The sequence below is a fragment of the Pyricularia oryzae genome, chromosome 3 (assembly GCF_000002495.2).
Source record: "Pyricularia oryzae 70-15 chromosome 3, whole genome shotgun sequence".
Lineage (NCBI taxonomy): Eukaryota > Fungi > Ascomycota > Sordariomycetes > Magnaporthales > Pyriculariaceae > Pyricularia > Pyricularia oryzae.
In genome coordinates this window covers 2857279-2882655 of record NC_017849.1, presented here as the reverse complement: position 1 = coordinate 2882655, position 25377 = coordinate 2857279, and the positions used below count along the sequence as shown (strand labels likewise).

Here is a 25377-nt window from a genome sequence, read left to right as displayed (position 1 = left end):
TCGTCTACGTGCATGGCAAAGATAACCAGTGAAAACCAAACCACACAATATCATCAGGTGGTTATCGCGAATCCTTTCAATTGCCTACCTGTAGGGGTTCTGTTTACGTTTACGTCAGATAAAGAATTCTGGATCCGTGAAGCCAGTCCTTTTGTTGGTTGGTTCCCTGGAGGAGAGTGTCAGTCCGTCCCCTTGTCGCAATGACGCATCCAACTCGGTATCTACTGGGTGTCATAGTTACAAAGCGCAGCTATTTAGATGAGTTAGCAAGATTGTGTGACTGGGTAAGGTACCTAGATACGAAAACAAGGCAAGCCAGTTTCATATGGAGCCAACTATCTCTCACAGCACAGGTTAGGTGTCTTTTTTCTCCCTCTTCATCTCTTCTGCTAGATTTCTGCTTGGGTGGTGGAAGTTAATTAGGAGCTGATTAAAAAGACCGGATCAAGCCGTTGGAGTGGGAATACCGAATCACCATGAGTAAGGAAACTAAAAGGCTTGGCTGGTACGGTGGTTCTTACCCTGTCACGCAGTAAACGGCTGATAATAGCGTGAGCACGTGCGCATGGTGCATGGTGCCGATTTCTGTGAACTGGGCTCAAGCCGCTCATTCATGCCTTCCGGGCCTCAGGCATATCTTTCTTCCCTCAAGTCACGAATCGATCCACGTGACTTTTCAATCGGCCCCTTTGGTGCATGGAGCTTCGAAACTGGCCCAACCTGATTCGACACGCCTGGCAACCGCGGGAATTGGATTGCGAAAGATTCCGACCTGTATTGAATCGCCACAACGACACCGACGACAAACATCGCCGTAACCGCATCGCTAACCCCCCCCGAACGTGTTTACGATCAATCGAACTCCGACAATGTCGTACCCTTCAGCAGCTCCTTTCATTCTCAGGCGGCCGTGGCTCAAGAAGCTGCTCATGCCCGTGGCTGAGTGGCACGCAAATGCTGCTGGTTACCGTCAGATGGGTCTCAGGTAAGATGGCAGCCAAATATTTTTCCCCCATTGGTATCCCCCTCTTGAGCCAAAGAAAGTGCTTAGTTCATAAATGTGCTTGCTGGCACTTCTTTCTATTGATTTGGGACAAATCCACGCTCTGCTTACTCCGGCAGAAGCCTTTGGTGAACAAATCTGACCAAGGCATCTACCATCACACAGGGCCGATGACCTGATTCCCGAGGAGAGCGAGACCGTGCAGGCCGCCATCAAGCGCCTCGACGCAAAGGAGAACTACGACCGCATCTTCAGACTCCGCCGTGCCGCGCAGCTCAGCTTATCGCACCAATTGCTACCCAAGAGCGAGTGGACCAAGCCAGAGCAGGACGTCCCCTACCTGCTGCCGATTATCAAGCGCGTCGAGGCCGAGCTCGCCGAGAAGGCCGCCCTCGATTCTGCCGAGGTCCTTCCCAAGGGCGCCCACTAGAGCTTTGATTCGACGGCGAGAGAGAAAAAAAGAACGGAAACCATTTAATACGAACTTTGCGATGGAGGAAGGCGCAGCATTACTATTGAAGGGTTGCGGAGGCGTCATTGTCTCAGCAATGCCGTCAGTCCTCGACCTTGAGCAGTTTGAAATCCTCTAGACGACCTGCTGATTCTGTTGACCTGCTGGTCGGTAAGGAGAATGGGTACTGCTTGGTCAAAAACGCGGACCCTAGCGTAACACCTTTTTTATATCAGTGTTCCCTCCCGGTCTTCCAGACTGGGACTGTTTGAATTTAGACGACTGGAAACGGTCAAGCAAAACTCGCGTTACTTGTGGAAACCCTGTATATCATACATTAGACTCTATCAACCCGCAAACTCGTAACTCCCTAGCAATTCTTTGGCTCCCTGGATGTTCGATCATCCTCAAATTGCAGCCCCGTAGTCCGTGAACTGAATCCTGGTAGCAAAGACAACCTTGGCTTTCATGTATCAAGAATATGCCATTGTCATGTCATATCGATGTCCTACGACGAGACTGCTTGGAAGGCAGCAGTGAGATATTAGGATTTGGGCGTTTTCGCACGTAGTTGATTTGCACATAGGATTTCAAGCGAAGATGTTTCATGTAAAATTAATAATAATAATAACAGTGATAATAATCATTGAAAAAAAAAAAAAAAAAAGAGAAGGTGCCTGGCTCACGGATCTAATCCAATGAATAGCTACTACTACTGCCTTCGCTCGTTCACAAAACAGTTATAGCCGTATGCAGGCATTTGTCAAAATGTGTCCAGCGGAGTGGCGAGGAATGTTAACTACTCTCACCCACACCAACTAGATAACATCGAACAGGAATTCTCGTGAGAAGTAGGATGAGAATAATAGGGCATCCGACTGTTTCCCAGTTTGATATATATGCAGACCTTGCTATGACGGTCCATTACTCACTCACAAACGCGACTGAGATAGTCGCTTCTGCATGCTGAATCCGTTTCTGACAAAAACCCGCAGAAGAAACAAACGTCGCTTTAGCAAGAAAGGAAAGAGAGAAGAAAAAAATATGCATAGCGCACCTGTAATACACACTGATTCCTTGAAACACTGTTTTCATGGCGTGACCATTCTTGTCTTGAGTGAAGATATGGAAGAATGGAACAGCTAGGAGAATAGAATTAGACAAGAAGCATTCCCAAACCCAACCCTGTAAAAAGAAAACTCCTCTTGGTTTTAAACTTTCGAAACAACATGTAATGCAATATGTCCGTACGCATCGTTCGAGACCCGCTTCGTCTTTCCCGTCTCTTATAAAGTCGTACAATAATGATGTCTTCTGTCGCCGCTTCAGCGAGGCTCCCCAGCAACTGTGGCTCTAGAAGTGAGTATTACGGTGTGAGGAGGAATAGTATAGACACGAAAAAGGTGTGTCGAAAGGTCGCAGTCATAAGGACGGCTCTGATGTCATTGCGACACCAGCTCATAAAATGTTGCGTCTGGGCCGATGGTGGCTCACAGTCCCATGGCCTCTTCAGACATTGCCTGCCTTCTCATCAGTGTCGATGTGCCACACTACGTAGTTGGGGAGACCAATGACTTGGTATCCTGCCCTCCTGGCCATCTTGGCAAAGCCTTCTGTCTCAGCTTGGTTCTCAAAGGCGTAGCAAGGGAAGTTGATGCCTATTATGGAGGGGGTCTCAGTTAAAATTCGTGCCTCGAGTGCAACAGGACATATCGGGAGGTTATTCGGAACCGAACATACCTGATCTGTGAACATCTGCCTTGACAACAATGTTCACGCCGCCGATGCCGTCAAGCTCAATCTCCTTGGTGGGGTCTTCACGCCAGTCACCCATCCTAGCCATGTAGGTACGACCAGTGTCGTACTGCTTGTAGCCTGCGGAATTGTCAGTACGCTGACCATCCCCATTGTAGTACGAAAAAAGAAAGGGCGGGGGATAACTTACCCTCTGCGAGAACAACATCCTTGTCAAGGCTGGCTGCCAATTTACGGCCCTTATCGGACTCGATCCAGGAGTTGTAGTCAACTATAATGAGCATAGGTTAGCAAAAACTGTGACGGCGCAGTGAGAATCTTGATTTAAAGGTCTCCCACGTACATCGGCCCTCAATATCTTTGCCATCCTTGTAGCGGTGGAACCAAATGTTGGGAACCAGGATGTCCTTGTCGTGGGCAACAAAGTCCTCTAATACAGCCTTGGGACTGTCAACGATGTCGACATCGCGCCAGTAGACCCAGGAGTGTTCTGGCTTCAGCGCAGTGTAGAGCAGGTAGTTGCGAGCACGCCCCATGTTCTTGCGGCGTGGCGCCTGGGCCTCGAACCCGTGGCGGTCCTTGACGTCTTGGCTTAGCTTGAAGTTGAAGTCCTTCTCCACGATCGTGGCGCTGCGGAACGGGACATTGTCGGAACGCTTCTGTATTCTATCAATCTCGGAGGCGAGGACAGCGAGGGTATCGTCGGTAGAATCGCCAACAAGGAAGGCGAGATCGATCAGGTGGTGGGGATATGTAAGCTCGGCGATCAGTTCAAAGTACTTGGACAGGTAGGGCGCTGCGTCCTTCAGTGGCGTCAGGATGAGAACACGCTCCTCGTTGGCGACGGCCTTGGGAGTCGACTTGATAGGGTTGAGGTCGTGGTGGATGATGGTAGATGAGTTGATTTCTAAAGGCATGTGGTGATTGAAGATGACGGGAGTCTGCATGTGGGCGTTCCATGCTGCCTGCTCATTCACCGTCATATCCATAGGAGGCTTTGATGGTCCCCAACAGTAGAAGCTAGTTGCGCAGATGCCATGTCAGCTGAGATGTCGATTGGTAGAAGAGATCCGTTTGGGGGGGGGTTCCCCGATAATCAAACGAGATGATTTCAGCCAACTAACCTTTGCATCTCGGAAGCTGAAGACCTGATGCCGCGCCATAGTAATAGAAACACGCCAGACAGGGCAACGAGCAACAGGAACCTTGTTCTTGTGACAAAGGTCCATATCGCCCTTGACGGCGGCAGTGAGCCTCTTGCAGCCTTCCAGTTGAGACCACCTTTTGGAAGAAGCATTTTTGCGGTGTGTGAGCGGTCCTCAGCACCACTCAAGTCGAGCGCGAAGATAAGAAAGTCGAGACAAGATAAACGAGAGTGGCCGGCTCTCTTGTACTTCGTGTCGAGTGCAAAAACCGTTGAGGGCGGCAGACCACCGATCTATACGAGGTCACCAAAGGTCTGATCAGAATGAGCAAAACAAGAACAAAAGGCTCCTGGGCTGAGGACTAGTTTCCAGGGTCCTGCGAAGCCAGTTTCGTGATGGCACCGTACCGGCACACGAGCGTGTTGTGTAGTTGCTGTTCCGAGGGCGACGACGTGAGCAGCTCTGGACGACGATAAGCCTATGTCGAAAAGTAACGATACTGCCGGGAGCCACGGATCAATTGGGGGGTGCGCTATGCTGTCGCGGTTGAGGTTCGCAGGTCATTCGCTAGGCTTGAGGTCGTCGCGAAACAATTTTCTCTTCGCGGACAGATGGATTCAGTGGAAGGCTGAGGTCTGCGGCGAATCGACTACTGCAACATCTGGAGAACACGACATGCAAGATTAGGGGCAAGCCAAGTGGTGAGCCTGGAGCAGGAGTCGACTGGCAAAACCGGGGCCAGGGAAGATGGAAGCCAAGACTGGAGCGGCCCCGGCCTATCAAATTGATTAAAATTTGCAGTGAGCAAAAAAAAAGTTGGCGCGAAGAACAGGAGGAGCCGGGGTGTGCGCGCGCCGTGGGATTGTGGCCCAAGCATGTCAAGGTTCCGTGTACTTTCAGTGGTGGGTGGGGCTTTTCGGTGACTTAATTTAGGGGGTGCATTGCCAAGAACCGCCCTCTTCTCCTCCCGCCTTGCTGATCCAGTGGGTGCGGCCAGCCGTTTGAGGTTCACTGTACCTACCGGTACTGTAGCCTGCGGTAGAGTTGATCAACCGGCTTCCTAACTTTACCTTTCAGGTACTATCACAGCGCGCAGAAAGTGACTGTAGATAGGTATTACCTGGCGTATTTTAACTCACTTGGTCGATGCAACTGGATGAACTTGTAATTTGGTTTGTTTGAAATCTGGTGGGGACATTATGTCTAAGTAACGGATGTGCAAGCTCAGGGGAAGTAGGTTCTTCCGAGTCGTTTTGTTTACTTTCTCGATTGTTGATTTGAGACCAAGATGGGACTGTACACCGTGGACTACACAGGCATCAGACCAAACAAGGCTGATAATGATTTTGCGAAAGAAATAAACCTCGACTCGCAATGTACCACACAGTAAGATGGAAAACCGGCAATGGCGCATAGAGTTGATAATTCGCTTCAATCTACCCACCTACCTAGCCGACTAGCCTAACCAGTAGCATAAAACAAGGTTTTTCAATGGATTGGAACAAAGCAAGATGCATAACAGCAGGTATCTTGACGATCGATTGACAACGCTTTTAATCAATTTTAACCTACGCAAATCATCTCCCACCTGTCTGTACGTAGGGGGGGTGACTGGCACACTTTTTTTTTTTTTTTTTTTTTTTTTTTTTTTTTTTTTGGCATGGCAGCATGAACCCAGGGGCACTTGTCATCTCATTGATGCCTATCAGACCCGCATCCCTGGGCACGCTTCATGGATTCGTATCGACCGATTGATTCGCACGTGCCAGGCCCAGCCAACATTCATCATCACCCCATAATTTCGTGGCTGCTGCGCCTCAACTGGAGGGCTTTGCAGTCCGTGAGCATATCGATTTGCTGAATGCTTACAGTACGTACGGGTCAAGTGCAGAATGAATGAGCTTGTTCCATTTGCTTCGATGCCGGACAGTACACCAAATCCGGAAACGCACGACCATGATCTCATATCTCGTCAATCCAGGGGAAACTGTGCCTTTTCCCTAGGTACATCAAGCCTATACCTTATTTTATTTTCTGGGCTGGGTCTAGAATATTTGTTGCTGATGACAGTGCCACTAATCTAGATTAGGACCAGTCCATTGTTTGCCAAAGCCAACTCGGGACGATTGATGGAAGTACCGTAAGGGTAGGTAGGTACCTAGGTACCTCAGCAAGTACCTACGAAATACATGTAAGCAGCAGGAGCAAGCAGCAGCCTTTGTTTGCTACCCGTCCACGTGAACTGGCGCCTGGGTCACATTGCGGAAAAATCAACATTTGGAAGGTCAAGTGTGGCGCGTTTCGCCTGCCATTTCTAAAACACCCATCGCAGAGCAAGGCCTCTTGATCAACTTATATAATACCTAACATACCTAGGTGTAGGTACCTAAGGTAGGTATTCATTTTGGGACCGTTGTCTAGATAATCGTTCCGATTTGAATTATTTGCACGCAAAGTTCTCGAAACCACAATACCTTCTAAACGGAGTAGTCTGACATATCACAAGTGTTATATGTCTTGATTGAGGCGGACCGCATATTCTTCAGCCCTGGCGTCATCGAATTTATACCGAACCCTGTTGAGAATAGACCCCCACGGCCAATTTCACTCACTTTCTAGAGTTCGGGTCAACAGGTGTTGTCAACAAGACAATCCTACAAAATCGCACATCAAATCAGTCTCGGCATGTCATTCTGCGTCCTCGTCGAATATGACAGCAACTCGCAGGTCTGCCCGGCTGAGTACAGCCTTGGAGAGGAGCTCGGTAGCCACAGAGGCATCGAAGACAGCCAGCATGCCGCCGCCACCTTTGAAGCTGGCCGCTAAAAATGACCCAACCAACAAACGGAAATCTCCGGCAGATGGCTCGCCAGGATCTATCAATCAAGAGGAACCAACCACTCCAAAGAAGCGCCGTACTGCTGCTCCTGCCGCCTCACCTCTACCACCTCCAGTGACACCCACTCCAAGTGCCGTTGGTCTCATTTCTGGACTGGGCCGACCATCAACCACCCCGAAGTACAAGGCCGTGGCTCGGCTCGCCGACGCCCATGTTGCAAATGCCCAGCTGCTGTCGCCAGAGACTTCGCGGGTCGTAGTTGCTGCGAGCCACCTACCAGCCCAAACTACTTCATCGTCACCATCGAAAGCAGGAATACCTATCAAGGGGCCGACGACCACCGCTACCCTACTCGAGGAGGCATGTGCACATCTCATCCGCGTCGATCCCCGCATGAAGCCTTTGATCGAAGCCCACCATTGTCACATTTTTAGTCCGGAGGGACTGGCTGAGAAGATCGATCCTTTCGAGAGTCTTTGCAGTGGCATTATAAGTCAACAAGTCTCCGGGGCTGCGGCGCGCTCCATCAAGGCCAAGTTCGTAGCATTGTTCGCCGATGAAAAGCCTGGCGAACTTTTTCCCAGTCCATCCAGCGTCGCGGCTGCAACCATTGAGAAGCTTCGGACCGCTGGGCTTTCCCAGCGCAAAGCCGAGTACGTCAAGGGCTTGGCGGAAAAATTTGCTTCGGGTGAGCTAAGCGCGCAGCTGTTTGCCGATCTCCCATATGAGCAAGTTCTACAGAAGCTTATCGCGGTCCGGGGTCTTGGGCGGTGGAGCGTGGAGATGTTTGCTTGCTTCGGGCTGAAGTTCATGGACGTGTTCAGCTTGGGGGACCTTGGCGTGCAACGAGGAATGGCCGCCTTTTCGGGCCGCGACGTAGCTAAGATGAAAAACAGCAAGGCCGGGAAATGGAAGTATATGAACGAAAAAGGTATGGCGGGTGCATCCGAAAAAAAAAGAAAATGAAGAGGAAAAAAAAAACAATGCCTATCTACATGGTTCCGAAGGTTTACTGATGACGGTTTTGACAGATATGACCGAGCTTTCCGACCGATTCAAGCCTTACAGGAGCTTGTTCATGTGGTACATGTGGCGAGTCGAAGAGACAGACATTAGTACAATGGAGTAGGCTCTGTGTCTGGATAGTCATGGACTTGACCGACACACTGCCATCTCATGCGTGGCATTTTCTGTCGGCATTGAATCAATTGATATGGCTTACTACTTGTTTCACCCGATGTTCGGGGGAGGTGCATCACGGATCCGTCTCATCGTGATCCGTGTGGCTCTGCTTGAGTGAGTCCCGTCGAGATGGTTTGAGGGGACCTAAAATGACTTGAGCTGCATACCGGTCTCTCGGTGAGGTTTCCTTGTGATACCGTATGGCATGTGCAATCATTTGTCTGTACTGCCTGCGTTGTCTGGCTTGTTACACGTTTCTCCGCCCATATACATGTGGCTCTCAATTCCCGCTATACCCATAGATACTGCCATGTGGCTTACTATATTAGGATGTCAGACCTCGGGCTTGGTGCAGCGTATTCCTTAATGCGAGGTTTAACGTAGGGGGAAGACTGCTAGTAGATATCGTGGCCGGCATGAGTTGTCGAGCGGCCAGGTCTCCGGTTCCTGGGAAGTCAGACAAGGCCGATGAAGTTTTAGGTTCGTCAAGTGTGTTTTTTTTTTTTTTTTTTTTTTTTTTTTTGGAACATCCTGTACGCCGTTTCGTCAAACATGAAGAGGCGTGCAAGAACGAAATGTCCAGGTAGCCCAACCAGATAAATATGACTGATGGCTACGATCAAGATTCGCTGGCACGACTTGGGTTGTGTAAACAACTCAATACTGCCCATACGTGTTATGTTACATGTCAATTTGAATCAAACTTTGACGATATGGCTGACGATTTGTGTCAGATACAGTATATCGTTATATGACTATATACGTTGGGATTATACGCCAAGATGCTACTACTGCGTGTATGTTCTGCGCACGATGGTCTTAAACTAAAACCTGCACGGACAATGGGAGGAATAAAGGCAGACTTATTACAGGAGAAGAGGGAAGAAGAAAAATGTTGCTGTAGACTATATCAACCAAAAGAAGCAGCAAAAATTCAAATGAATGAGGCATATCGTGAGCCTAGGCGACTGTGGGCTGTTGGTCTGAATTGTTGCGAGCTGGCCGTCGCACGTTTGGGACCAATTGTGGCTTCAATCAGGGCGTTTGTTGATATTTTATTCACCCCTATATATCATCCGATTAGTTCCACCATTTTCAGCGGAAGACCGGCAGCTGGAGATCCAACGTCCACAATCATACCGTTAGAGTAGTAGTCAGGGTCTTTTAGCCGTCCTATGGAACCAACGTACCTTCGCCAAGACACTCTAGACTAGACTAGACTAGACTAGTTAGGCTCAAGCACCATGCCGGAAGACTTCAGCACGCTAGAGGTGGTGGCCATAGAGGCCGAGGATCAAGCTAGCGATTTTTTACAGGCATCATAGAGATTCGATCTATGTATGTTGACTAATTCGTAGCCACCTAGCGCCGCTGGGCAAAAAATACGCCTAGGTCCGGCGCGGGGAATGCGGTTCAACTGATGCGTTTGGCACACAGCCATTCCAACTGGCGTTTGGAATTGGACGGTTTTTTTCTCTTTTTGTCTGTGGCAACCCCTCGCCTTTCCCCCATGACAGCTGTCTCCTCGGAAGACCAAGATAGGGACATATGCACTGGCTACCTTGGCAGCCGAACACGAGCCCAATGGGGGATAGATGGTTGGCCGTGGGCTACTCGCATCTGAAGAGGCAAAGGCCGCGTAAGTCGAGGGATGTGGAGGGCAAATGTTGATAGGATGGGAGGAATTTTCTTCTGGAAACAGACTATTATGATCCAATCTAGCCAGACCGACCATATCGAATATTACATACTGCACTGATGCACTCTTCTCCAAGCATTTTTTTTTTTCCCTCCCTCCTCACGCTGCGAGTCTTGGTACCAACCCCTTAGAGTCATGCCACTCCCGACCGGGAACGAACTCTGTAGATCAATGAGACAGTGCCGAAGCACGCCCGCTACCTCGGACCAATCCGGGCAGGGAATTGAAAACCTTTGACGGCACAAAGAAAATATTAGAGGAGAAAACAAAAAGATGGCGGGAACAGATTAAGCTGTCTTTTTGCAAGGCTTAGTTATGTCAGGGCAAGACAAGCCTGGAGAAGTCCGAGATTCGGCTCTGCAATCGCTCTCATCCGTTGTCTAGTCTGGCAAGGTGGAGGGGTGCTTTTGGGTAGTAGAGTCGAGATTGTTTGTTACAAGGCCAGAGACAAGTTAAGGCCCCATCTGGGCTCGTATTTTCCCATGGGATTTTCACTGTTGCTGTATGGTTTTGAATTGTTCTTGGGCAAAACTGGGACCGACCCAGAGATGAACCACCAACCAACCACACACCACCCCGTCCATCCTGATCCATCCATCTCACATGCAAATCCCCCGTATTTTATACTCTCCTTGCACATTTACGGTACACACACGCACACATACGTACGCGCACACAAATCGTAACAATTGTCTATTCCCAACAGATTGATTGCCGGGACTTTCGGAGCATTTCTTCTACATGACGTCCGTATCGGGACTTGAGACCAGGACTTTACTCGACGTCTTCAATGATCAACAGTTAGCACGTACCGTGTGGCTATTGTTTGGTGATTTTCAAGTTTTTGCGTCATATTGATACTCCCTTGAAACATGTAGCATTCAAGGAGACGAGGCTTTTGGGGGGCCACCTGCACGCCAAGTTGAAGGGGGCGTGTTTTCAAGGCGGGTGGGGTGTGTTTCGTTATTACGTACTGTACAACGTTAGTTGAGTCTCCTAGCTGCACTGTTTTTCCCTTTGTCTTTCTGACAAGGCAGGCGGCCTTGTTCCAGATGTCTTCACTGCCAATCTACCAGTCAAGTAGCGCGGTCACAATTGTATAGTAATAGTCGCCTGCTTCTTAATGACGACGGTACCTATCAAGCAACCAATTAGCATGTGTCGGTATTAATTATTAACATGGAATCGCATTTGGCAGCTAGGTAATAAAGCAGGCATCTACAAGCGGAAATTGTACCGATGCCGCCGAGGCTGCACCCATGAGGCTGCTCTGTCAATCCTCCCGGCCTGAACATGGATCGGTCGGAGGATGCATTGTCACGCATCGAGAGGGCGAGATAAAGATAGAAAAATTTGAGCGGAGAATAAAGCCACTTAGGTAGGTTCATCCGCATTATTGGGTAACTACAGATACTGAATAAGTCTCTACAGTATTTTAGAGTCGAAACAAGGTCCTTGAGTGGAAGCCATCATGGCGTTTGGATGTTTACTTTTGTTCGCTTTCTTTTTCTTCTTCTTTCCCCCCGATGTCTGCATCTCGCACCTGTTGTCCAAGCTACCATCTCCGCATATCAATCCAGGGATGATGGGATTGGACAATCAAATCTCACCCGTAATTGGACATTGAGGGTGTCTGGACTCTGGTGTGCTAATTTTCAATTGGCGTGGATACCCAATCTCGCCAGTCGAGGGAAATGCTCCGAGAAGTTTTGGCGAACAGAACTGATTCGCAAGATTTAGTTCAATTAAAAACTGCCCCACTCCTGCTCCCGTCCGCGCAGGATCGATGATGAAAGCCAGTTTAACATTATATGTAGGTCGTTATCTTATTTATGTACGGTATATTTATCACCAGGACGTCGGAAGCAATAACCTTTGATTTCCTGAATTTTGCATTTGCACAATATTGGGAGAATATTAACTGCTGTGATTGATGCGGGAACATTAATAGTATATGCAGTTTGTTAATAGTAGCAATGACCGATCCGGTGTGTTTGATTGACTTCACCAATTGTCGTGGTGTAGCGACTGCTGGTGCCAAATGCAGTCGGATTCCCCATGTGGTTGCTCCGCAGTGCGAGAGTCATGCCGATTTTTTACGGTGTTTTTATCTCTCTCCTTTTCTGTGACAGAAAGTCCCAGACTGAGGGGATTTTGATGGGGACGAAACCGTGTGGCCCGCTACACCACCAAAAGTCCAGACGAGCAAGCACAGCATACATGCCACGACCTGTTTGTACTTGTAAAACTAGGCATACTTCCATCGGATGTATTGACGTTGCCGTAGCTTGCATTTTGGCAGGCTCGTGATAGCACATCGGCCGTTCTCAACCATGTATGTAGACCGGACGACACCGCAGCTAGTACCTTTTCGATCTTGTGTACACAATGCATTGACTCTGGCCCGGGGATCCATCAACATGTCAACCAAAAGCATTCCAGAGCCGTCAAATTATTGGACAGTCGGGCAAAAAGAAAAGTAAACGGGAAAAAGTAAACAAAGAGAAAAATCGGATTAGGTACAACCATAAACCACTCGTTAGGCCAGGCCTACCTGACCGGCCGAGTGCCCTACCTTGACTATTGCACGCCCGCAGTAATAACTACAGTACTACGATAGGGTACCTAGCAAAGGCAAGGTACCGTACCTTACCTTGGCTCCCATGCCAAGGAAAGTTAGCTGACCAAGGAAACGGGGGGGCGTGAGGACAAGGGAAGCTGGTCGGGTAGTGGGGGTGGCCGTATGGAGCCGTCTACCCCTGGCTACCAAACATGCTAGCGTGGTTCGTGCCTTCTACAGGCGCAACTCGCAATTCAACTTTAACGTGCCCCTTCGCCGCTGGATTCTGGCCCTTTTTTTTCCGCTCCTCCTTCCCTTCCTTCCTCCTTTTGTAAGCCACAAACACAAGTCAACAAGCCCCAAACCGTTCGCCGGGCATTCTTTCCTCATTCCTTTCCACTTCGACGTTCACTCGCTACATACTTTAATATTTGAATTGTCCGGATTTCCAAGGCCTTTTTGAGGAGGAAGTCTTATTACACCAAGGGCCTCGCTTCCCACCAACCCGGCCAACAAACCTTGATTAGAGTTGCTACCACCATAGCGGCCTTTCACCACACCAGCGACATCTTTCCGGATCTCTCCACATACAGGTAAGAACATATGAAGTTGCATTTTGTTGTGAACCCTCTGTTATCGTCACCATCATGGTTTTGCTATGCAATGCCGTTCAGCCAAACTTGAATCGCTTGGGTCTGTGGCCTGGCCGAGCTGCTTGCTGGGCATTGGCTGTGCTGCGCATGAACTTTGCATGGCTTCAAGCTCTGGGATGAGAAAGATCGAATGGAGATTCGAGAAAAAAGCCAACGGTCGCTTCCGGCGCCGACTACGACAACGGTCAGAACGATCCTTGGTCTTTTGATCGCCTCCTCGATTCGGCTCGCCCTCGCCTTCCCAACCCACATAGACCCGAACGGCATTCCGCTTTTCCCCTAGCTCTGGCGGAGAAGAACCTAAGGGAAACAGGCAGATGAGATCACATCGTCCTTTTAATGCCAGGCATTGCCCCCGTATCTCATTCCCGGCACCCCATTTTGAACCTGCTCGGTTTGGAACTTGGTTTTATCATCTCATTTGTAGAGCTATACACCACTACCATCCGAGTCGACGCCCATTCTGCCCACTGTTCGCCACTATATTTTTCGTTCTTCTGACTGACATTGAATCCACCACGCTCATAGACCATAATCAGACAAGATGATTGCCAAGTCTTTCGTCACTCTTCTGGCGGCCGCGAGCCTGGCCTCGGGTATGTTGAAGAAGGAGGATCTGCATCTGTCATCCAATTGCCGAAATTATCTAACCAACGCCTCACTCCACAGCCCAGAACCAATGCAGCCAGAGCACCATCAGCATCAACTCTAACGGCGATGCTAGCGCACTGAGGAGCTGCAAGACCTTGAAGGGAAATGTTGTCATCGGAAACCAGACCGACAGCACTCTGCAGCTTGATGGACCGGAAGAGATCCAGGGTGACTTGACCATGGTCGACAACAAGAAGATCGTGTCGCTGTCGAGCACCTCGCTCAAGAAGATCACTGGCAAGATGACGTTGGAGAGGGACGAGCTCCTGAGCGACCTGAGGTTCCCTCAGCTGAGCGAGGTCAACTCGATTAGCTGGGTCACTCTCAGCGCCCTTTCGTCCCTGGGTACCGCGATCAAGAAGGCGTCGACTGTTGTAATTGCCGACACCCGTATCGAGAACCTGAACGGCCTCGACCTCGTTACAGTCGACAACATTGACATCAACAACAACCAGCGCCTGCAGAAGTTCACTTCCAAGCTTGAGAGCGTCAGCACCAGCTTCAAGGCTTCCGTCAACGGACTCGGAACAAACTTTGAATTCCCTGCTCTTAAGTGGGTTGCCGAGATGGCGATTGCCAACGCTTCCTCGTTCACCGCTCCCCAGCTTAGCAAGGTCAACAACTCGATCTACTTCGACTTCAACTTCATCAAGGATGCGTCTTTCCCCAACCTGACCGCCGTTGGAAAGGACTTCTCCTTCGTTGGTAACTCGGCTCTCACCAACATCTCGGCTCCCATGCTTGCTACCATTGGTGGCGGCTTGACCATTGCCAACAACACTGCCCTGGAGAGCATTGACGGCCTCCCCAAGGTCAAGGATGTCGGCGGTGCCGTGCTCATGCGCGGTAGCTTCAAGTCGTAAGTGAAACCAAAGCGGCCCCATTTCTCATTTCGACCCACTGACTCGATTTTTTTAGTGTTTCTCTTCCCTCCCTCAACGACGTGAAGGGTGTTTTCGACACTCAGTCCACCACCGACATCAGCAGCTCTTGCGACACCTTCAAGAAGGCTGGCAGCAACGGCCAGATCCAGGGCAAGGTTATCTGCGAGTCCAACAACTCCAAGGCCAACGACGACATCACTGCTGGCAGCGGAGGCAGCAGCGGCAACAACAAGAACTCGGCTGCTGGCACCACGATCAACATGGCTCTTCTCGGCCTCTCCATCATCGGAGGTGCTGCAGCTTCGTTCTTGTAAAATGTTGATGTTGCCATATGCTGGTCCGCGACGGTGTAAATTTGAGGGCGGCGCAACAGAATTGTAAAGTCGAATCTTGGAATTTTGGTGGCGTTTTCTCCTTTTTTTGTCTTCAAGCACTCTTTTGTCTTTTGTTTGCCCGCGCGTCTTTCAGTCTTTCGTATTTCGGAATATCTCTGGGCACTCTGTCACACAATCTCAGTGGAGCCTGCTACTGCCATGATCCATTGGACTTTAATATCAAAACCAACAGAGACAGGTGTTTGTAGTCACTTTGTTTTCCCGCGCGCTCTGGTAGCAAACTCTAGGTGAACGGCAAATGTACTGATTTGTGTGCCTTAGTCGGCCAAAGTAAAGCATGAAACGTAGGGGGTGATTAATTAACTGTTCGTGACTAAGGCGTACGGAACTGTTGCGCATGCACCTCGTAGGTACCTAGTTACCCGTAGCTCAAATCTTCCTGGTTCGTCTTTACGGACATGATTCGGGTTGTCGCGTCATGTCAACTCAAGTCAACACTAGGAATTGAACAGGCATCATCCTAATACAGTGCACGCACTTGAAGAACCAGCCTAACTACACAGATTTGAGCGCCAGGAAATAGAGTGATTGTGGTAGAAAAGTACGGCTGAAGAGTTAGAATAGCACACACAAAGCCCTGTAGACACGGGCCCGGATTCTGAATAGCCATGCTCAAGATGTTCCTATCAATGATAAACACCCTGCTCAAACCTTTCTAAATCGTAGAACCTGGGTCTGACCTCGTTACCGTTGAATATACGACCATCCAGAGCGTTAACAGCCTAGCATATATCCAACGAATTAGCGAAAGAGTACATTTGTTACCAAGTACCAACATCCAAAACCGACCACATCGACTTACCCTTAGAGCCGAGACCTGGTCTGTAAACTTGATAAACACCTGCCTGGTGTTGACGTCGACGTAAAGCCTCTCGACCCGACCGTACTGTGGACAAGTGAGGACGCTCCGAGGTTAGCTGGATCAGGGACTTCTTTGTTTTGTTTTATGGCGGGAGCCGACAAGAGCGGCAACCGGAGTCACGGGCAGCATTGGGACGTACCTTCTCGCCACACTCTTCGCCAATCTCTTGGGCCAAGCCCTCGGCAACCTCGCCGGCAACGTCCTCCATGCCCTCGAGCATTCCACCCAGAGCGACAACCTCGCTCATGGAGCCAAACTTGCCAACATCCTGAACCCCACGGTTACCGCCTACAACACGAGCCATGTTTCCAGGGCTAGCAAATCCACCGCCTTCTGCGTCGGGGCGCTTCCGACGCTTCTCAACTTTGACGCTCAAGCCAGAGGTGATGCCTGTTTCCTCAGCGCCGAGGCCCTTGCCCTTTTCCCAACCCATCTTCTCCATCATGCGCGCTGCAAAGCCAGCCTGGCCAGGCCGATTAGAGCGCACATCATCCGAGTCTTTGGGTTTGGCTGAGCCAAGGCCAGGGCGCTCACCCTCGTCCTCGTCAATATCCATATCCTCACCATCCTCGTTGGGTAGAGGCGTTGGCTCGTAGCGAACTGGCGCCCGTGATATGGTTGCAGCAGGGACCGCGTCAGGTTGTGGGGGTGGCGTCTCAACTTCCTTGACTTTGGATAGGGCTAAACGGCGCGCGTATGCATCATCACCGGTGGCGTCGTCAGCGACGACAGTCATAGCCGACTGTTTTTGGACGCGAGGGGGTGATGGTTGAGGAGGCACAAAGGAATATTGCGGCGGGGGAGCAAACTGGTCTGCGGTAGGAAGTTTGTCGTTAGTCACGTCTGAAAAAGAGGGAAAGGAAAGTCTCTGGGTATCTGCCTACTCGTATGAGGAGCTCTAGCCTCGGAGCCGCTACTACTTCCACGACTACCACGGGACCTAGACCTGATGCGGTTTTGTTCTCTGCGCCGACGGTGCGCGTACAAGACGCCCTTCCATTCCCTGATCTCAGCAATGCGTTCATCGCTACGTAGATACTCCTCTACGTTTGTCGGTCGCGCCGGATCGTAGAGCTCGTCCCAGTCGGTTTCCCTGTCCGTATCATCGCGGTTGTTCTTCTTCTTCGCCTTGCGGCCACCGCGGTGCCTCTTGCCCAGTCCGTAGGCGTATTCGTCATCCTCGGTTGCAGCCCAGTCGGCCAACTTGCTTCGAGGTGGTTGCTGTACCGGCGCCGAAGCGGCTGATGGATCTGCCGAAGTGGAAGACGCTACTGTGGGTGTAGCTGTGGCTGCTGCCGGAGTCGTAGTTGCAGGCGCAGTGATAGCCCCGATTTTGAGAAAAGCCCCTTTGGGCTTGGGTTTTTGACCTGGCTGGGGTCGGCGCATGGGCTGGAAGCGGAGCATGGCTTGAAGAGGCGAACAGGTTTTAATTTCATTTTCGCAAAATTAACATGGTGTCTCCCAGACAAGAAGAGAACGAGGAGGGCGACCCTCAATATTGTGCGGGTGCATGGCTTTCTGCTCTAGGATGTACCTGGATCCAAGGGTTTCTTGTCACCGCCGGCCTCATCGCCAGTCTTGGCCTGCGCGCGAGCGTTGGGTGCGGTAGAGTCGCCCGCGGCGGCCTTTGGGTCGAGCAGGTTCGCGTAGAGGGACATGGCGCCCGAGGGCGGAGGCTTGGGCGGTGCGCCGCCAGGCATGGTTGCGATTTCGGGGAGGAGCTTTTTGTAGTTGTCAGGCCCGCTGTTATTACAGCAACTGTTCTTGACGACACTGGTACTAATTAATTGGTCGTGGAAAGAGTGATTATAGTTGGAGCTGAAAGCTACCATCAAAAGCTCAGAATCGTTGTTCGCATCGATGGATCCACGGCATGGCCAGGTCGAATGCAGGCCAAATAAGTGGGGAACAGTGGGATTAAAGACCTTCACAAGGCAATTCGGGCTGGGCAGGTACTTGACATTGTGTACAAGTACCTCAGCCTAGCACGTTACCTAACTTGCCTTCTTGCCAGGTACCTTGGGCACTTACTGTAACCTTATCTTAACTGGTTCAGATGGTACCCAAGAATATCAAAATCATTCTCTTCGAATGTCATAAGCCGGCAGCCTTGTTATGTGAGCAATGTGACATCTATTTGCTCCACAGTTAGGCATTTTTATTTGGCGGAATGTGATGACAGGGCGCGCCCTGCATTGACATGATCGTGCGAGTGCAGGTACAGATCGTGCCTAGTGAGTGCCCTTGGCTTTCCCGGTAGAGTAGGGGTACCTTTTCAGGCAGTGTACATCCGAGACCGGAACACGATGCTGGCGATACAACCCAACCTTCCGTCGCTAGTAATTATTACATCGCCTACCCAGGTACCTCCCTTGGGTAGGTGCGCATATACTTGGCACATCCAGTACTACGAGCATCCCTCACAAAGCATATATGACTGTCTACGTATCCGGTTTCTCCTAACAGTTTTTTTTTACTGATCAGCCCCATTCATGGCTTCTCGCTGGGCAACCCTAAAACTCCTCTCCTTGAACCCAGCACTGCCTCCCCCTTTTCGACCTCTAGCATCGGCCTCCTTCCTTCCAAAGTTTTGTGCAGCCCGCAAAATGACCTCAGAGGCCACTCCCAGGAAGTATGAGTGGCTTGTCGTCATCCCCGATCTCCCGGGCGTGTTGGATAAGAGATTTATAGTTCGCCCGTAAGCATCGGCCCCCCCCCCCCCCCCCCCAGCAGCTGCTTCCTTGTATTTGCAGCGGAGGACTAAACAAAACGCGTTACACAGCAAGCATTTTGAAGGCATGCAGGCTTTTGTTGAATCCGGCGAATGGAAGATGGGTGGTGGGCTTTTTTTTCCTTTGCCCCTTTTTATTTCGGCTTTACTTCTCCCCTTGTTGCTGCTACGGTCGCTGACAGGCAGTTCATAGGGGCTCTTCTGGATGAGGTTCCCAAGGACGATGATCCTGCCAGTCTGAAAATGAGTGGCAGTACTCTCGTGGCCGTTGCTTCGTCCAGAGAGGAGATCATGGAAGTACTCAAGGCCGACCCCTACGCAAAGGAAGGTGTCTGGGACTTGGATAAAGTAAGTTTCGCCAGAATCCCAAGTCAAAAGTGATGGTCTGAGGTTTCTGTCTCGAGAAATAAAACACACCTTGTGGTATTATACTCACTAATATTTTTTTTTCTTTTTTTTTTTTTGCGTTGTCATAGGTGCAGATGTGGCCATTCAAGTGTGCTTTCCGGAAGCCTTGAGAACGACAGTAGGGATAGGGGGAAGCATTGCGGTGAAGGACTTGGATGAGTAGGGGTGGTCATGGGGGTGGTCATGTCATGGCTGCTGTCCACGTCGAGTTCTCAAGACATCCCAGACCATGAATTCTCTTACTAGGATCAAGCTCACATACTTGATTTTAAATCATCCTCCCTGGCCACATATTCGCAAATTTTTTTGAGCTTGCCTCGCCTGGAATACCTCCTTGATGTGCTGTATCCCGTGACGAGGCGCGTGCTACCAAAAGCCCCACCACTCATATCGACGTAGATGATCATCGTAGATTCCAAAATTACAGGGAAAAGTACAAAAAAGAATCATAAACATAAAATAGGAAGCGACGAGATAGGACCTTCATTTCGACAATGGAAAAGAGAGCACGGATTGAACAGTGTGAATAGACAAGCCCATAGAATCATACAAGATTAGACCTTCAGGAAGATAACACCTGCAATATGCGGGGATTGCCAGGCTCACGTCAAAACCTCATCCCGAGTAATTCTGGATCCTGCTGTGCTGCCGCCATTTGTACCTGGCTCATCCTCAGGCCTCGGTTCATCCTCAGCCTGGGTTTCCTCGGCTTTTGCTTCGGCGACGACTCTCAGTTCGTATGCTAGTTCGTAGCAATCCGCCAACAGTTCGTTGAGGGCGCCTTGGCCTTCAGGTATGTCGTCTCCATGCATAAAACGACCATCAACCCGCATGTTATCGATCATGTTCAGCTGGGAACCAAGAGGTAGGTACCTAGTCAGCTTCTGCTTTTCCAGAGTAAAAGTATGGATTTGAATATTCCAAGAAAAAAGGGCATGTAAAATAACAAAATTTCCTAGGGCTTACTTTCATACTGTAGGGATACAGTTCCCTAACGGAGCTTACTCCACCAGAATCCTTGACTTCTATGAGGATACGCTTTAGAGTCTGGAGCTGGTTATAGATCGGGATGAGCGCCTCAGAGACGGGCTCTGAGAGAATCATCAGTGAGTAGATCAGACCGTAACTCCGCCTGATAAGGTAGAGCAGAGTCTGCCTTTCTGTCAGTCATTGTTGATATTAAAACTCCGGCCGAATCAATGGCCACAATCGACACATACCCTCTGTACATAGAGTTCCGCGGGTCTTCCTTCCTCGTCAATAAAATTTCCATTGACCCGCCTTTCGTCAATCTTGTCGAGCGTCCGCTGAAAATCATACAAGTCGGTCTCGCGCAGCGACCAAGCCTGTGTCAGGGACAGGCTGTCAAGTTTGTTCCGAATGCTGACCAGCACATCGTAGATATTCTTGAAACTTTCCGGGACCCGACCCTTTCTATTATCCAGGGTATCAGTTACACGAGCTTGCGTTCAACCATATAGCAATAATAAGGGGCAAATACCGATCAAGAACAATTTCGGTCCACTCAAGGCAACGCTTCAGTAAGGTCGCAACAGCATCGCTGCCTCGAGCAACATTGCCGTTCTCGTCAACAAAATTACCGTCGACTCGTCTGGCATCGATTTCCTTGAGCTCTGCTTGCAGCTTTACCACCTCTGAAGAAGAAAACTAGTAATGTTGACATGTTAGTAAGACTCAAGTCTGCATCAGCTGCTAGCCTTGGACTGCTCTCGCACGAAAGGCGGAGAAGCCGATGGCCATTATATCATGCATCTTATACAATTTACCTTGGATCTTGTATTCGCTAAAGACATGGAACGCAATATTGAAATGAGCTTCTCGTGAATGGCTGGCAGAGGCGGGCCGAGATGGTCAAGCCGTCTTTGTAGGTTTTCCAAATTTCTCTGACAGAGCTCCAATCGATTTGAAAGCAGTTCGACCAGGTAGGGCGAGTGGCGTGACTCTGTGCTCCTGACGACACCAGAGATCTTTTGCAATGTCTCAGACATGCTCTCGAGATCCTTGGCCGAGAACAGCTCAGCTTCCGCAAGGTGATCAAGCAGGCGCCTGATGGTTGAGGTGAGGGCATAGGCTGCAGGCGCCTCACTGGTTCGACCAATGGTCATGAAGAACAAGCTTATGAGCTGGAAGCAGCTTTCAAGCACCTTGTCCACTGTGTATCGCAGGTAAGTGAGCATGCCGGCCCATTGAAAATAGGCACGGGCAACCAAGAGACTTACACTGTGTTTCCCCTCCGTGTTCTCCATGTCGAATCTCGTTCAATTGCCTGACGTTCTCGATGACTTGGTCATACAACACCATGACATCCTGGCTCCTGATATAATGGGCACGATCCTGTTTCAGCAGAAGCAGTTGATCGCGGGTTGCCGTCAACCTCTCCAGAATTTCCTTTTCACGCGCATCTCTTGGCGCAGGTAGTGCCGGCGTATCCATAACGACGAGGTGTATTTTCTGTCTGCCACAAAAATAGGTGCAGACTTGCCCGACCCAGACCTGCGGGGCTCGGTGTAAATGGATTCTCAGGAAACTGGCAGGGAGCGCTTCCAATAGAGAGTGTTTCCGAATCGCTTAACACAATAGGATACAGCCTGACGCATGCAGCTACAACATGTACTGTCGAGAAAGCAACGGCAGGCCGCCAAGAAGCTAATACACGAGACTGCTATGACCTGTCACAGGTACTCCGCCCACCATGCTCAAAGGACCAGTCGACTTGGTGGAGGAGGCAATGCTATACGGGAGTATGTGTATCTCAGTATGTGGATGGGTTGGGGAGACCTGGTTGCAGTTGAGTACGATTTAAGTGAGTTATACTGGACGCTTCAACAACACATGCAGAAAGACACAACGTGGGGGTTGGCTGGACTTGCATCACAAACATGGGTACGTTTCCGAAAGCGGGCAACCTCAGCACAGACATTGGAAGCTCCAAGAAGAGCGGGGTCGGCGCCAGTTGTGGGATCTCACGTGATGCTTGCGAGGAATTGGGCGTCTGGTATCAATTTCCTTGCAAAACTGTGGCTTGACATGAGGCTGTGCAATTACTATCGGGACCAGACAGGGCACAATTTCACTCCGCACCAAATTAATTTCGTCGTCCTCAAAGTGAACATCTGCAACCTCATCGTCCCCACGCTTCCCAAAGACTGTGATATTCGCGCCTCACATCACAATCACACACAATCAAAATGTCTACCTCCGAGCTGGCTACGTCGTACGCGGCGCTTATTCTCGCCGACGATGGCGTTGAGATCACTGTGAGCAAAAGCCTTTTTCTTTTTTCTTTTTTTTACGAAATTGCGAGAACCCCGCGCTGTCATGAACGCATCCGAACCGACCTTGCGAAGGATGAGGAAATCGTGGACGAGGTGGTTGGAAGCAATTGTGAAACATCGGGCTAGAAGACTAATATCGCATTGTGCAAACAGTCCGACAAGCTGCAAACACTCATCAAGGCTGCCGGTGTTCCCGACATCGAGCCCATCTGGGCACAACTTTTCGCCAAGGTACGATAACCACTTGGACGACCGCAACCGATTAGAAGAAGGGCTTCAGAGACGGGGCAATGCTGTCTTGCGCGCTTGTCTCGAAACCCTGCAGCGCGCTCGATTTCTTGCCCATTGGATTGAGTAGGAATTTTATACTAACGGGCTTTGTATCCTCACGTACACAGGCTCTTGAGGGCAAGGACGTGAAGGACCTGCTCTCCAACGTCGGCTCGGGTGGTGGCGCTGCCGCCCCCGCTGCCGGTGGTGCCGCCGCCGCTGGCGGTGCCGCTGAGGAGGCCAAGGCTGAGGAGAAGGAGGAGGGTAAGTCATTCCAGCTGACCCGCATCCTCAACAACCAAATTATGTCAAATATGAAGTACTAACGCATTAATTATTTCGACGACAGAGAAGGAGGAGTCCGACGAGGACATGGGCTTCGGTCTCTTCGACTAAACGGCTTTCAAGCCTACGACTTCACTTTCCCTTTTGTACTTCCAAATCAGCATGGACGGCGGCGACCGGAGGGTTTTTCACACAGCTACTACTATTGCGGCAACGATGGCGACGAATACCACAGGCGTCCTCGGTTAGTAGGTTGGGAGCCATTGATTTTCGGCTATCTGGATGGATCAGCCCTTTCATGGCTTGCGTATGAATCGGAGCTCTCTCTTGGGACTACTGGCGTCTTAGATCAAAAATTGGGATGCGTGCAAGCTTTTGCCTGCAATATTGATGAACTTCAAATTACTCTACCTCGCCCCGCCATGATTACCGCTGTAGACCATGTTGATCTCTGCGTGTCTCGGTCACACTGAGGGGTACATCCCTTACCGGCACTGAGTCTTCCAGTGATGATATGACCCCCGCGGCCGCGCATTTAATCTGGGAGTGCCTTCCCTGTCCCACCATTGTATCAAAATGCTGGTTAAAGGTATCTAGATAGATGCTTGCCTACCCAAGCCTTAACATCATGTGCACAACCAGATGCAGTTCCAGTACGCCGGTGTGGGGAAGCCGACATGGATTCTGGCCATCTTGGAGGACAAAAACACGTGCTGGGAATTCCTCAATAGACTTCTAGCCTCGTCCATTCGCTTCCTTGACGTGTGCGAATATCTCAAGATCCCTGGTTAAAGCCTCCGGCAGTCCAGTTCCCGACCCATCATCTGAAAGTCTATGCAGACTTTACGATCAAGACAGCACTAGGAACTAAACCAGCCTCTCGGAGAGTCTTGCTAAAGTCTTCACTCCCGGAAAAGGTTTTGCGGGGGAATGTCAAGCTGAAGTTATCCACCGAGATACCGTGTTCTGCCTCAATCGCCTGCGCAACCTCGAACAGTGTGGTCTCCGCAGGATAAGTCTTCTGCACGTTGCCTCCTACAGGCAGTTGAAGACGCAGCCTGGCATCATTGTGAGACACAGAGGGTTTGGGAGCTGCAGGTGCAGAGGAGGCGGGGGCGGGGGATGCCGAGGATGAAGCGACTGTCGTGCCATCCCGGGCAGCCTTGGCCTCGTCCGCCTTGCGCTTGCGCTCTGCCTTATCCGCCTCGATCTTGGCCTTGATGCGTCTTTTGGCTTCGAGGTCGTCAAGCTTCTCTTGACGCTTCTTGGCAGCCTCCTTGATCTGCTCCTTACGCGCAATCTCCTCTTTCAGGTCCTGAGTCTCCCTGGTGGCCTTTTGACGGATCTTTTCGTTGCGCTTGGCGTCCTCCTTGTCCGCCTCCGACTGAGCCGCCTTCTTGGCCTTGAGCTGCTCACGGAGCTCTGCCAGTCTCTCCTTCTTCTGCTCCTCAGTCAAGTGGGCGATGGCCTCTGTCGACTCGGAGAAGTCGGTGTGGCCCCTGTGATTTACGGCTGTGTGAGCAGTGAAGGCCCAAGTGAAAGCTTAATGAGCCACCAACACTATTGAGCTAAGCCGGTTCAATAACTCACGATTTTGTAGCATGGAAAGTGGCGGAGTCGCTGTTTCTGAACTTCTTCCCACACTCGTTGCAGACTAGCGAATTTGCTGACTGGCCATCGTTGACAGGGGCGATGTTGGGTCCGCCTTGGGCCTCCTCGTCAGCGTCATCTTGGAGATCCTCCAGAGAGGTGTCCTGGTTCTTCTCGAGCCACTCGAGAGCACCTTGAACTAAAGTATGTAGAGAGTATTGTTAGCAAAGCCTTTCCATTTCTCTGAGAAGTGTGACCTGGACATCAACTTACGTCCGCCAGTCCTTTTGATTGCTAACTCAGCACGTGACTTGTCAAAACCCATGTCCAGCAGCAAGTCCAAATCTGACTGCGTCATGTTGATGGTGATGTTGTGCGTGAGGCCCAAGAGGTGCAATAAGATATCGATACTTATGGGATGCTAGAAGGTGGGTTATGTGGTTAGTGGTGCTTTGATAATAAATGGTGTCGGTTATTCTGAATTCTGAAGTAAGTTATCCACCAAAAGCCAGAAAGAATAGACTGAGAATCAATGGATACAAACAGATGGCTTTTGTTTGCTTCTATTCCATAGGTACATGGAACAATCGACGTGTACCTAAGTTAGGTTGATAGGCTTCCGACGCTAATACAAATATGAACGTCATCTTTCGCTGCCTGCCCCCAGCACTTTTGTTGTGTGCAGGGAGCACCGGCGGTACGTACCTGTGATTAGCGG

At 50.3% G+C, this 25377-nt stretch overlaps 10 protein-coding genes across 10 annotated transcripts; 6 read left to right on the top strand and 4 right to left on the bottom strand.

The window, feature by feature from the left end:
* Positions 1-680: 680 nt before the first annotated feature.
* MGG_06192 (cytochrome b-c1 complex subunit 7) lies at positions 681-1899 on the top strand. Its single transcript, XM_003712029.1, has 2 exons — positions 681-985; positions 1169-1899. Exons 1-2 carry the CDS (start codon positions 870-872, stop codon positions 1431-1433), a joined length of 381 nt encoding a protein of 126 aa, XP_003712077.1. The 5' UTR covers positions 681-869; the 3' UTR covers positions 1434-1899.
* Positions 1900-2129: 230 nt separating this feature from the next.
* On the bottom strand, positions 2130-5017 carry MGG_06191 (mannan polymerase II complex ANP1 subunit). The gene is made up of 5 exons (XM_003712028.1): positions 4334-5017; positions 3553-4229; positions 3400-3480; positions 3195-3329; positions 2130-3112 (listed from the first exon to the last, which is right to left on the bottom strand). Exons 1-5 carry the CDS (start codon positions 4504-4506, stop codon positions 2964-2966), a joined length of 1215 nt encoding a protein of 404 aa, XP_003712076.1. The 5' UTR covers positions 4507-5017; the 3' UTR covers positions 2130-2963.
* Positions 5018-6343: 1326 nt separating this feature from the next.
* On the top strand, positions 6344-8869 carry MGG_06190 (DNA-3-methyladenine glycosylase). The gene is made up of 2 exons (XM_003712027.1): positions 6344-8124; positions 8225-8869. Exons 1-2 carry the CDS (start codon positions 7065-7067, stop codon positions 8320-8322), a joined length of 1158 nt encoding a protein of 385 aa, XP_003712075.1. The 5' UTR covers positions 6344-7064; the 3' UTR covers positions 8323-8869.
* Positions 8870-11938: 3069 nt separating this feature from the next.
* MGG_16772 (uncharacterized protein) lies at positions 11939-12853 on the top strand (the record flags this gene model as incomplete). The annotated part of the gene is made up of 3 exons (XM_003712026.1): positions 11939-12062; positions 12362-12409; positions 12755-12853. The coding sequence occupies exons 1-3, from the start codon at positions 12051-12053 to the stop codon at positions 12851-12853; spliced, it is 159 nt and encodes a 52-aa protein (XP_003712074.1). The 5' UTR covers positions 11939-12050.
* Positions 12854-12882: 29 nt separating this feature from the next.
* On the top strand, positions 12883-15498 carry MGG_06189 (uncharacterized protein). Its single transcript, XM_003712025.1, has 4 exons — positions 12883-13227; positions 13816-13883; positions 13957-14797; positions 14857-15498. The coding sequence occupies exons 2-4, from the start codon at positions 13832-13834 to the stop codon at positions 15134-15136; spliced, it is 1173 nt and encodes a 390-aa protein (XP_003712073.1). The 5' UTR covers positions 12883-13227; positions 13816-13831; the 3' UTR covers positions 15137-15498.
* On the bottom strand, positions 14905-17948 carry MGG_06188 (uncharacterized protein). The gene is made up of 4 exons (XM_003712024.1): positions 16964-17948; positions 16219-16892; positions 16020-16103; positions 14905-15939 (listed from the first exon to the last, which is right to left on the bottom strand). The coding sequence occupies exons 1-4, from the start codon at positions 17481-17483 to the stop codon at positions 15844-15846; spliced, it is 1374 nt and encodes a 457-aa protein (XP_003712072.1). The 5' UTR covers positions 17484-17948; the 3' UTR covers positions 14905-15843.
* A 402-nt stretch (positions 17949-18350) lies between these two features.
* Positions 18351-19569, top strand: MGG_06187 (uncharacterized protein). Its single transcript, XM_003712023.1, has 4 exons — positions 18351-18777; positions 18862-18917; positions 19004-19158; positions 19287-19569. The coding sequence occupies exons 1-4, from the start codon at positions 18572-18574 to the stop codon at positions 19326-19328; spliced, it is 459 nt and encodes a 152-aa protein (XP_003712071.1). The 5' UTR covers positions 18351-18571; the 3' UTR covers positions 19329-19569.
* MGG_06186 (uncharacterized protein) lies at positions 19567-22110 on the bottom strand. Its single transcript, XM_003712022.1, has 6 exons — positions 21459-22110; positions 21006-21391; positions 20720-20886; positions 20439-20652; positions 20185-20370; positions 19567-20069 (listed from the first exon to the last, which is right to left on the bottom strand). Exons 1-6 carry the CDS (start codon positions 21670-21672, stop codon positions 19821-19823), a joined length of 1416 nt encoding a protein of 471 aa, XP_003712070.1. The 5' UTR covers positions 21673-22110; the 3' UTR covers positions 19567-19820.
* A 166-nt stretch (positions 22111-22276) lies between these two features.
* Positions 22277-23226, top strand: MGG_06185 (uncharacterized protein). The gene is made up of 4 exons (XM_003712021.1): positions 22277-22496; positions 22668-22745; positions 22913-23048; positions 23134-23226. Exons 1-4 carry the CDS (start codon positions 22428-22430, stop codon positions 23178-23180), a joined length of 330 nt encoding a protein of 109 aa, XP_003712069.1. The 5' UTR covers positions 22277-22427; the 3' UTR covers positions 23181-23226.
* A 157-nt stretch (positions 23227-23383) lies between these two features.
* MGG_06184 (uncharacterized protein) lies at positions 23384-25328 on the bottom strand. The gene is made up of 3 exons (XM_003712020.1): positions 24933-25328; positions 24660-24858; positions 23384-24568 (listed from the first exon to the last, which is right to left on the bottom strand). The coding sequence occupies exons 1-3, from the start codon at positions 25015-25017 to the stop codon at positions 23902-23904; spliced, it is 951 nt and encodes a 316-aa protein (XP_003712068.1). The 5' UTR covers positions 25018-25328; the 3' UTR covers positions 23384-23901.
* Positions 25329-25377: the final 49 nt, after the last annotated feature.

Coding starts and splice junctions, on each gene's coding strand:
- MGG_06192 (XM_003712029.1), top strand. CDS start 870: ATGTCGTACCCTTCAGCAGCTCCTTTCATTCTCAGGCGGCCGTGGCTC. Junction 986..1,168: donor TACCGTCAGATGGGTCTCAG/GTAAGATGGCAG, acceptor ACCATCACACAG/GGCCGATGACCTGATTCCCG.
- MGG_06191 (XM_003712028.1), bottom strand. CDS start 4,506: ATGCTTCTTCCAAAAGGTGGTCTCAACTGGAAGGCTGCAAGAGGCTCA. Junction 3,481..3,552: donor CAAAGATATTGAGGGCCGAT/GTACGTGGGAGA, acceptor TGCTCATTATAG/TTGACTACAACTCCTGGATC. Junction 3,113..3,194: donor GGCAGATGTTCACAGATCAG/GTATGTTCGGTT, acceptor CCTCCATAATAG/GCATCAACTTCCCTTGCTAC.
- MGG_06190 (XM_003712027.1), top strand. CDS start 7,065: ATGACAGCAACTCGCAGGTCTGCCCGGCTGAGTACAGCCTTGGAGAGG. Junction 8,125..8,224: donor GAAGTATATGAACGAAAAAG/GTATGGCGGGTG, acceptor CGGTTTTGACAG/ATATGACCGAGCTTTCCGAC.
- MGG_06189 (XM_003712025.1), top strand. CDS start 13,832: ATGATTGCCAAGTCTTTCGTCACTCTTCTGGCGGCCGCGAGCCTGGCC. Junction 13,884..13,956: donor GGCCGCGAGCCTGGCCTCGG/GTATGTTGAAGA, acceptor CTCACTCCACAG/CCCAGAACCAATGCAGCCAG. Junction 14,798..14,856: donor ATGCGCGGTAGCTTCAAGTC/GTAAGTGAAACC, acceptor CGATTTTTTTAG/TGTTTCTCTTCCCTCCCTCA.
- MGG_06188 (XM_003712024.1), bottom strand. CDS start 17,483: ATGCTCCGCTTCCAGCCCATGCGCCGACCCCAGCCAGGTCAAAAACCC. Junction 16,104..16,218: donor GCGAAGAGTGTGGCGAGAAG/GTACGTCCCAAT, acceptor ACTTGTCCACAG/TACGGTCGGGTCGAGAGGCT. Junction 15,940..16,019: donor ACCAGGTCTCGGCTCTAAGG/GTAAGTCGATGT, acceptor GATATATGCTAG/GCTGTTAACGCTCTGGATGG.
- MGG_06187 (XM_003712023.1), top strand. CDS start 18,572: ATGGCTTCTCGCTGGGCAACCCTAAAACTCCTCTCCTTGAACCCAGCA. Junction 18,918..19,003: donor CGGCGAATGGAAGATGGGTG/GTGGGCTTTTTT, acceptor GGCAGTTCATAG/GGGCTCTTCTGGATGAGGTT. Junction 19,159..19,286: donor GTGTCTGGGACTTGGATAAA/GTAAGTTTCGCC, acceptor GCGTTGTCATAG/GTGCAGATGTGGCCATTCAA.
- MGG_06186 (XM_003712022.1), bottom strand. CDS start 21,672: ATGGATACGCCGGCACTACCTGCGCCAAGAGATGCGCGTGAAAAGGAA. Junction 20,887..21,005: donor TAGCGAATACAAGATCCAAG/GTAAATTGTATA, acceptor CAACATTACTAG/TTTTCTTCTTCAGAGGTGGT. Junction 20,371..20,438: donor CGGAACTCTATGTACAGAGG/GTATGTGTCGAT, acceptor ACAGAAAGGCAG/ACTCTGCTCTACCTTATCAG.
- MGG_06185 (XM_003712021.1), top strand. CDS start 22,428: ATGTCTACCTCCGAGCTGGCTACGTCGTACGCGGCGCTTATTCTCGCC. Junction 22,497..22,667: donor ACGATGGCGTTGAGATCACT/GTGAGCAAAAGC, acceptor TTGTGCAAACAG/TCCGACAAGCTGCAAACACT. Junction 22,746..22,912: donor GGGCACAACTTTTCGCCAAG/GTACGATAACCA, acceptor TCACGTACACAG/GCTCTTGAGGGCAAGGACGT.
- MGG_06184 (XM_003712020.1), bottom strand. CDS start 25,017: ATGACGCAGTCAGATTTGGACTTGCTGCTGGACATGGGTTTTGACAAG. Junction 24,859..24,932: donor AATCAAAAGGACTGGCGGAC/GTAAGTTGATGT, acceptor TACATACTTTAG/TTCAAGGTGCTCTCGAGTGG. Junction 24,569..24,659: donor ACTTTCCATGCTACAAAATC/GTGAGTTATTGA, acceptor CGTAAATCACAG/GGGCCACACCGACTTCTCCG.